This window comes from Nicotiana tabacum, chromosome 11 (genome assembly GCF_000715075.1).
Source record: "Nicotiana tabacum cultivar K326 chromosome 11, ASM71507v2, whole genome shotgun sequence".
Taxonomy (NCBI): domain Eukaryota; kingdom Viridiplantae; phylum Streptophyta; class Magnoliopsida; order Solanales; family Solanaceae; genus Nicotiana; species Nicotiana tabacum.
This window is the reverse complement of record NC_134090.1, coordinates 83,293,236-83,303,571: the sequence shown is the minus strand read 5'-3', so window position 1 is coordinate 83,303,571 and position 10,336 is coordinate 83,293,236. Positions and strand designations below refer to the sequence as shown.

Below are 10,336 nucleotides of genomic sequence, written 5' to 3'. Positions count from 1 at the left end.
TTCAATTCCCAAATTGATCTTTTTTGAACATCTCTGCACTAGGTTGGTGTATACCAATCTACACTATGTTTATGAGGCAAAGGTTTATGTTGTAATTTTTGGTGAGAGTCATGCCTAACTCCATGATGGACCTTTGAAGAAAAAAATGAGCTTCAATTACAACTAAAGCATTTAAGGAACCATTTGTTTGAGCCTTTGTCCGGCACACTTTCACAAAGTGGCCAGCTGTCCAAATTAGACCCTCTACTAGTATGTAGTGCACCTTTGTGGGTAGCAACATTAGTAGCTGTTTAGACATAAATATTATTTGCAAATAATGAAATATTATTTGCTATCATTGTTTGTTTCACAATTTTTATACATTATTTCACTTTCAAATTGAAAAAAAAAAAAAAAGTCGAGTCTTATATTGGATTTTAAAATAAAAAAGCTAAGCTCATTGATTTTTTGAAAAAGTTTTCATAAGTTTATGCTACAATTAAAGCTTGAGCCAAAGGAGAAATCCGCTTTACAAAACCAACAAAAATCTTTTTTAAGAACCTAGATAACTTGCTTTAAACCTTTTTTTTAAAAATGAAAAGAGACCAATAAACTCTTAGGCGAAATATACGAGGCCTTTCCTCACAGAAAATCTAGGGGAAGTGCAAAGTTAGTCACTAATTAGAGAATATCTTTGCTTTTTAGCCATTGTTTAAAATGTATTTACTATTTAGCTAGTGTATAATAAATTTTTATCGCCCCGAATAAAAATACCCTTGTGCTAGACATGAGTGCTGTGTAAATATTAAGGACATGGTGTCCTTAACTTCATGAGTGTTGTGTTTAATTTTAAGGACAAATTGCCCTGTATTTGCACCCTTCTGTTGTTAAACTTTAGGACATCATATCATTAACTTCATATGTACAGTGTAAATATTAAAGACATGGTGTCCTTAATTTCATGTGTGCATGGTGTAAATGTTAAGGACATAGTGTCATTAACTTTATGAGTGTTGCGTAAAAATTAAGGACACGGTGTCCTTAACTTCATGAGTGTTGTGTAAAATATTAAGGACAATGTCCTGTATTTACACCTTTTGTTATTAAACTTAGGACATGTTGTCCTTAACTTCATGAGTGTTGTGTAAAAATTAAGGACATTTTCTTAACTTCATGAGTGTTGTGTAAATATTAAGGACAAAATGTCCTTAATATTTGCTTAACACTCATGAAGTTAAGGATCATGTCCTTAATATTTACACAACACTTATGAAGAAAGGGTAAAAACGTCTTTTCGTATTAATTTAATAGAGTAGTGATTATTTTTGCTCGGCATTAAAAATATTAAATAAAAACTAAATACCACATTAAAAAGTGACTATCCCACGCCATTTCTACGAAAATCTACTTGTATTAGCATTATTATCTTCCAAGAAGGATATGTAATACGTCAGTAAAGTCTAATTCACATCATGCATCTTTACTTTTTTCCTGACTCACCTTCAATTCTCCCCCTTGTTCAACATAGGATTGCTTCTCATGACCTTCTTTAATACGATTCATTAGGGTTTGAGACTCTTAATTAGAAGGATTTCAGCTGGAATTTGAAGCTGCAAATTAGTTTGAGGAGTATTTTAAGTGAAATAAGGATTTTTACTTATGAAACTCCAGTCTAAATGAAATTCACATCTAAAAATAATTTAGACTTTCAAATACTCTTTCTTAACTTCTAATTAACTTTAAAATGGAATACTCGTTTTTCAATTTCAACCAAATGGTTGTCCAAACAAGGGGCATAAGAGTCCTTAAAGAAACCAAAGACACCATTAAAATAAAAATTATTACTAGAAGTAATAATGAAGAAGTAAACTGAAAAGGCAAAATTGTCCTTAAAGTACATATGCTGAAATTCAAGGGAGGAGATGAAGTGGCATATGTATGGGAATGCCTAATCGTGCGAACTGTGACGCCATGACATGGGGAAGATTTTCAGAAAATAGTAGTCGTGGGCATGACAAGCCTAGAAAATTGTCAACTTTCATTTGTCCCCTCAAAATTCTCTTTTATTCTCCGCAATTCTCTCTTGCTTTATAAACATGCAAAATTCTCCCGTCTTACGGATTCAAGGATCTCTCCTCCTTCCCATACAACAACTCCATCCTATCCCTTTTACTTCGTTCTCTTTCTTCCTATCCATTTTGCAGAGATCCCTTATTACTTTTCTCATTAATTGTAGGACATCATGGTATCTTTCTTTCCTCGCTGGATGTGTGTGTGTGTGTGTGTGTGTATATATATATATATATATATATATATATATATATATATATATATATATATATATATATATATATATATATATATAGTTTGTTTGAGATTTCTTATTTGTTTGCTTGTTGATGGTCTATTATGTTCACGAGAAGTTCCTCTTCATTTAAAATGCCTTCTTTGATGTCTGTTAAAGCAACATTTCGGTGCTTGGGAATTCTTCAAGTAAATTATGAGCAAGGGATGAGGAACAAAAAGAGAGTACTTTGATAATTAATTAAATAGGGAAATTGATATGTAATTGCATACATTTGTTTGGGCTGGATGGGTTGCATCTGTGTTCTTCACTGAAGAATATTTGTGTTATTAGTGCAAATAAGCCGATTAGATATAGGAACATGTTTACTAATACTTTCTTTTAGGTTACCATATTAGGCATTCTATAAATATTTATACGTTGTCAATTACCTAACTTAGCTTGATGGTGTAAAAAAAAATTACAACAATGTTGGTGCACAAAACTAAAAATGTCAGAATCTACCTCAGGTTTATGATTTCATACTTGTGATGAATGCGTCTTTATTTTTTTGTATTCTCTTGATAAAAATCCTGCTTCCACCACCGGTGACACAATGCATTGACTGCGTACCATTCTCCGTAATCTATATATATATATATTCGTGGCTTCTGTTTTCCCTCTTCGGTTGTGTTGACAAATTAATTTATGGGCATGCAGGCGAATGCTGCTTCTGGGATGGCTGTGCATGATGACTGTAAGCTAAAGTTTTTGGAATTAAAATCAAAGAGAAACTACAGATACATCATTTTCAAAATTGAGTCTCAACAAGTGGTGGTGGAGAAGCTTGGGGGCACTGAAGAAAGCTATGAAGATTTCACTAACTCTCTACCTGCAGATGAATGCCGCTATACTGTCTTTGATTTTGACTTCATAACAACTGAAAATTGCCAGAAAAGCAAGATTTTCTTTATCGCTTGGTAATACAATTTTTCAACTTAATTGTTTTTCTTCTTATTTCCTATTTAATTTATTATATTTTCTATACCTTTCTCTTCAATCTTTATGATCTTTATAATAAATTATAGTGATTACCAGTGTGTGTTAGCCCCTTTCTGATATACTGTCATGGATTTTAGGTTTCCTGATACATCAAAGGTGAGGATGAAGATGGTATACGCGAGCTCAAAGGATAGATTCAAGAGAGAACTAGATGTAATTCAAGTTGAACTGCAAGCAACGGATCCTAGCAAAATGAGCCTTGAAATTATAGAGTCGCGAGCACTTTGAATCTCATCATATATACGCACCCATCTGTAGCCTCCCCTTATTAATTTCCCCTTAAGACTCAGATTGACTATCTCCTCCTCAGGAGATGCGACAGAAGGTTGTGCGAGGACTGCAAGGTTATCCCAGGTGAGACCCTCTCAACGCAGCATAGGCTTTTGGTGATGGACATTTGTATTAGGATAAGGAGGAAGAAAAGGTCAGTACAAGGACGCCCTAGGATTAGGTGGGGCGCCTTAACTAAGGATAAAGCTAAGGAGTTGGAAGGAAGGTTATCGGCCATGGGAGCTTGGAGAAGTAGTGGGGACGCAAACACAATGTGGTCGACGACGGCGAACTACATAAGAAAGGCGGCGAGAGAGGTGTTAGGGATATCTACGGGCCACAATGGTGGCCACAAAGGAGATTGGTGGTGGAATGCAGTTGTCCAAGGTAAAGTGGAAGCAAAGAAGGCGGCTTACTTGCGGTTAGTAGGGAGCACTGACGAGGAGGAGAAGAGAGAGAACGGTCAAAGGTATAAGGTAGCTAGGAAAGAGGCGAAGATGGCAGTGACGGAGGCTAAGACGACAGCTTTTGCTCGTCTGTATGAGGAACTAAGGAACAAAGGTGGGGAGAAGAAGTTATTCCGACTCGCTAAGGCGAGAGAGAGTACAACTTGGGATCTGGACCAAGTGAGGTGCATAAAAGATGATGACGGCAAAGTTTTGATGGGAGATGACCAGATTAAGAGGAGGTGGCAGACCTACTTTTATAAACTTCTAAGTGAAGAAGGGGATCAGGATATTATACTTGGGGAATTGAGGAATGCCGACAGTCACCATGCATTAAGTAATTGTAGGGACAGTGAGATCGATGAAGTAATTGAGGCAATGCGTAAGATGAGAAGGGGCAGAGCTACCGGGCCAGACAAAATTCCGGTTGAACTGTGGAGATGTGTGGGTAGAGCAGGCTTGGAATGGCTTACTGCATTGTTTAGTGTTATATTCAAGACTAATAGGATGCCTGAAGAGTGGAGGTGAAGTACAATGGTCCCGTTGTATAAGAACAAAGGTGATGTCCAAAGCTGTAACAACTATAGAGGCATCAAATTACTAAGTCATACCATGAAAGTTTGGGGGAGAGTGATAGAAATGAGAGTGCGAAGGACGGTGTCTATTTCAGACAACTAGTTCGGTTCATGCCGGGGCGATCTACCACAGAAGCTATCCACCTTATTAGGAGGATGGTGGAACAATACAGGGATAGGAAGAAGGATCTCCACATGGTGTTTATTGATCTGGAGAAAGCGTACGATAGGGTTCCTAGGGAGGTCTTATGGAGCTGCTTAGAGGATAAAGGGGTCCCGGTTGACTATATTAGGGTGATTAAAGACATGTATGCTGGAGCTAAGACTCGGTTTAGGACAGTAGGAGGCGACTCTGAACACTTTCCAGTTGTTACGGGGTTGCACCAAGGGTCTGCGCTCAGCCCATTCCTATTTGCCCTGGTGATGGATGCACTGACTCATCGTATTCAAGGGGAGGTGCCATGGTGCATGCTATTTGCTGATGATATTATTCTAATTGACGAGACACGAGGTGGCGTCAACGAGAGGCTAGAGATTTGGAGACTTGCTCTTGAGTCTAAAGGTTTCAAGTTGAGTAGGACGAAGACGGAATACCTCGAGTGCAAATTTGGAGTTGAGACGATGGAAGCGGGAGTTGAAGTGAGGCTTGACTCTCAAGTCATTCCCAAGAGGGGTAGTTTCAAGTACCTTGGATCGGTTATTTAGGGGATCGAGGAGATTGACGAGGATGTCACACACCATATAGGAGTGGGGTGGATGAAGTGGAGGTTAGCGTCGGGAGTCTTGTGTGACAAGAAAGTGCCACCGTTACTAAAAGGAAAGTTTTATAGAGCAGTGGTTCGGCCTGCCATGTTATATGGAACTGAATGTTGGCCGGTAAAGAACTCACACATCCAGAAGATGAAAGTAGCAGAGATGAGAATTTTGAGATGGATGTGCGGGAATACTAGGGTGGATAAGATTAGGAATGAAGATATTCGAGAGAAGGTGGGCGTGGCCCCCATGGAGGACAAGATGCGGGAAGTAAGACTCAGATGGTTCGGGCACATTCAGAGGAGGAGCACTGATGCACCGGTGAGGAGGTGTGAGCGACTAGCTGTAGTGGGCACGCGGAGAGGTAGAGGGCGACCTAAGAAGTATTGGGGAGAGGTGATCAGACAGGACATGGCGCGACTTAGGATTACTGAGGACATGGCCCTTGACAGGGAATTATGGAGGTCGAGCATTAAGGTTGTAGGTTAGGGGAAACTTGTGAATATTTCTATAGCACAATAGAGTGAGACTAGCCAGTTAGGAGTTAGATTAAGAATGTAATTGGTCCTCTATTGATGCAGGGCTTTACCTGCTAGTTTTACTATACCATCCATCTATTTCGTATTTCGTATTCTGTATTTCATATCTCTTATATTATTGTTATTTTATTATGCATTTTTATGGTACTAATATATCGGCTCCTGATGCTTTTTTTTGAGCCGAGGGTCTCCTGAAAATAGCCTCTCTACCCTTTGGGGTAGGGGTAATGTCTGCGTACATATTACCCTCCCCAAACCCCACTTGTGGGATTATATTGGGTTGTTGTTGTTGTTGTTGTGTTGTTTGATTATGTTCAAGTCATACACTAAATTTGTGATGGCATACTAAATTATCTTGCTATGTAATATGTATGCTCCAACAGCTCAATGTAATTTGTGTCAATTCCATATTTTCAGCAGCCTGATCATCTTTGAATATCATATTTAACTTCTCAATCAAGTTTTACTGCACTAAAAATGTATATGGCGAAATCGGAGGAACCGATTTCTCGCTAATAAGGCGTCTCGGAAGATCACCTCGAAGGCTCGAGACCACGGACCGAGTACCCCCCCCCCCCCCGAGGTCTATCAATGCCCGACCTGGGGATAATGTTGGTCGTGACCCCAACGGGCATGGGGAGTTTCCGAAGAGTGCAGCCGGGGTCGACAAAATCTGTCAGGCTAGTTTGAAGCTAGCCTGAACCTACATCATAAAGTTAGTCAGTTGTCCCATCCCGTTTTCTTTATCATTAATCTATTTTGTACTATTTTGGGATTTTCCTCTCCTATATAAGGGGGATCCTTGACACTTTGTAAACTTTGTTGCTTCAGCTATTCTACACGAAAATATACAAGAACTCTCTATTTCACTCTCTAACATATTCTCTCGATATTATAGCTTTATTTGTTATCTTCATATTTATTCTTCATTTATTGCTTATCATTGGCTATAAAGAGCCTCCATTGATTCTATTGTAACCGTTAGTCACGTAGCAGCTGCCTTTGTTAGCTCATAATCGAGCCCCGGAATCGACCTCGAGGCTCCGGATGGACAAGCTCGAGGCCCTGAATAACTGACCTATCAGTTTGATTGTAGCACCATCCTTAACTTTATTTCGTCCCTAAATCTCACATACTTAGCATCAACTGCTTAACAAACTAGCATAAAAATAGATCACGTATTTTTAGAGTCCCATCAACAAATTTAATTGTATTACCATTTTCACGGAAAACAAAAAATGTATCCTGGACTTTTTCTTCTGTCTTTCTTTTGTTGTTATTGATGGAAAACAATTATAAACAGCGGAAGCAAATAGACATGATCACTTGCATGTAATATAGACAACACATAATTACATATTTTAATTAAACATAAAATTGATACTTATCTATTGAAGCGTGACCGCGATCGCGAAAAGAGCCTCCACGCAAGAGCGAAGACGTCCACGAGATCATCCTCCAGTTCCACACGAATAATGCCCAGAATTAGCAAAACTCGTGTGGGCGAGTTTCTCGTAGGAAACCCGTATAGTGAAAATTATGGCCTCCTTATGGAATAAGATCCCTTTATATAGCTACAGGTTCTAGGATTTAAAACCTTTTTCCTAAACCTGTTGGGTCTTCCTTTTCCACCAAGAAATATGATTCCATTTAATTCCTAATTATTCGGGCACAGCAGAGACCGCAATATTTAATTAACGAGGCTTCATATTATGGACTTAATTCGAAATATCCGAATAATACTACCATAATAAATTACGAATTATTTCACTATAAATTCGTAACTGCACTCCTCAGTTCAATTTCGAAATTCTTCCACTAAACCTTATTTAACTCCCCATGTTAAGATTGAGATACTAATCAAATAAATTAAATTACTGACAATTTAATTCATTGATTATTTCCTTTAGATTTTCGCTTAACTTATTTCATGTGACGGATACAAAATCCACCTGCATAATTTACACATGAAAACTTATAAGCTTTCATAAAGGTGTATCATCAATCTCTAGACCGAGACATGGATTCAATTAACTAACCAATGTATATTATTATTATCCAATTTACCAGGCATATTGACCCACGAAAGAATCTTGTCTTTTAATAAATCAAAACAATAATAATATACACAACTAATAATAATTATATCAAGATTAAGAGTATAAGTACATTTAATGGTTAGAGAATATTTATTAAGTTAGTATAAAATACTTATCTCTACTTGGTCCATTCAATACATACAAAATGTACTAGCACAAGAAGTCGGAATTAAACTGTTGGGATTGAAATAACATGGTGCATGCGGAAACTAACAATACAAAGCTTGGTGGACGATAAATCAGATGACAAAAGAAAAATATACCAAACTAAGCATAATAGTATCACGACCCAAAATGGAGGGTCATGACTAGCACCCGGGTCATATTTGTCGAGCACCAACGTACATTTTATCTAACCTTCCTTATTATCTTTAAGGGTCGACGAGATCAATATAAATGGTAGACATGGATCATGAACAACCAACAATGAAAGATAATGGCATGAACATACATAACATGGGAAGGCAAGACTGTTAATAAACTATATATAAGGTACGAGCTACCACGCTACCATGAAAGACTATACAACAAAAATAAACCGACAAGGCATACCAAACTATACATGAGTCGATACCTGTCTATGAGCCTCTAAAGGATCATAAGTGTTGCAACATTGTCGGAACAGGTCCCCGACATACCCATGATATCTATAACAAAAATGCATACCAAGACCGCGGCAAGTCTGGAGAAGGGATCTCGCCAATAACCATTAAACTGGGCAGCCTACTGTGGTGGGGGAGCTGTGTCTACCCGTCTACCGGGACCTGCAGCACGACATGCAGCGTCCAAAAATATAAAGGACGTTGGTACAAATAAAGTACTGAGTATGTAAGGCAGAGAACCATAAGTACGAACAATAATGTAAGCAGGGATAGAAAATATACAACATGTAACATCTGGGTACCTTTGAGGGCTATTGACATGAAATGCATGATACATATGTATATATACATAAACTTTTAAAACATACGCCTTTGTGGGAATCATCATTATAATATCGTACCCAGCCGTAATAGGCTTGGTAAAAACGTACCCGACCATCATAAGGCTCGGTAGAATCGTACCCGGCCACGTGGAGCTCGGTAAAATCCAACTGATCAGTGGTTGCACAATAAGTGTCGTACCCGATCGTCTATAGCATGGCTCGGTAGAGTAAAATATATATATATATATATATATATATATATATATATATATATATATATATATATATATATATATATATAAGAATAAGAAAGTACAAGAATTATTCTTATAATGCATGCTGGACTCATTAGAATAATATTTTGAACCTTTCGAAATGACGTAAAGTCGATATCCTCTGTACATGTTATTAGGACTAATTCTTCATCATGAATCTTATAAGAATAAGAAAGTACTAACAACATTGATAACATAAGAATAAGAGAAGCAACATTAACATCAATCGCTCCATAAGAAGGGAAACAATATAAGTACTGCTAGCTTTTAAGAGTAGAGTATCTTTGGAAGCTCATTCATTACATTATATGTACAATCAGAGTCGTGCAAAAGAAGGAAAGGGATAGCCTCATATACCTTGTATATACTTCCCAACCTCAAGCTATGCAAATTTCACGACTCCTTAGTCTACAATAAGAGAAATGACATTATCGTTATCCTTTAGGCGTCGTAACTATTATGTATCGACCACAACCTATTTTACGAGGAAACGGACAACACCTCCCCTATTTATATGACTTCACACAAGTCAAAACAATCACTAAACAGCCCAAACAATATCAATAATAATCATATTGAGCCTCTCAAAATAGTCCACCAACAAATAACACTACTACTAAGCCTTTCGATATGTATTTCACAAGTTCTAGCTTCAACGACTTAGCCGCAACTTGGATAATCCTATATACATGTAGAGTAAGAGGTTACTTACCTTTAAACAGAAATAACAACTCCAATTTGACCTTAATTTTCCACGAAATATCCCTCCAATGCTGCCACAAGAACAGGGAAGCGAAACTAGCAATCAATTAGGGTTTTTCTGTACTAGAATCACTTTAGAAGACTTGAAATCACCTAGGGTTGATATTAAAAACTTAAGGGAGTACTTATAGAACATAAACTATTTAAAAAACCTCCCACGTGAGCTGGAATAACACAAAAATGAGCAACAACTAGAAGAACAAGAAACTTACTAGCACCACGGGATTTCTGACGATTGATTTGTGTTGTTTGCCCTTTTTTGGTCTTGGATCATGAGAGAAACTTGAGAGAGTGTTTTTAGAGTTCTAAGGTCTAAATATACTGAAAAATAATGACTAAAAACGGGGTTGAGGCATCTTATTTATAT

The 10,336-nt window shown here is 37.5% G+C and overlaps 1 protein-coding gene across 1 annotated transcript; it reads left to right on the top strand.

The window, feature by feature from the left end:
* The first annotated feature begins 2,977 nt into the window (after positions 1–2,977).
* On the top strand, positions 2,978–3,579 carry LOC107823472 (actin-depolymerizing factor 7-like). The gene is made up of 2 exons (XM_016650113.2): positions 2,978–3,243; positions 3,403–3,579. The coding sequence occupies exons 1-2, from the start codon at positions 2,978–2,980 to the stop codon at positions 3,551–3,553; spliced, it is 417 nt and encodes a 138-aa protein (XP_016505599.2). The 3' UTR covers positions 3,554–3,579.
* The last annotated feature ends 6,757 nt before the right edge of the window (positions 3,580–10,336 follow it).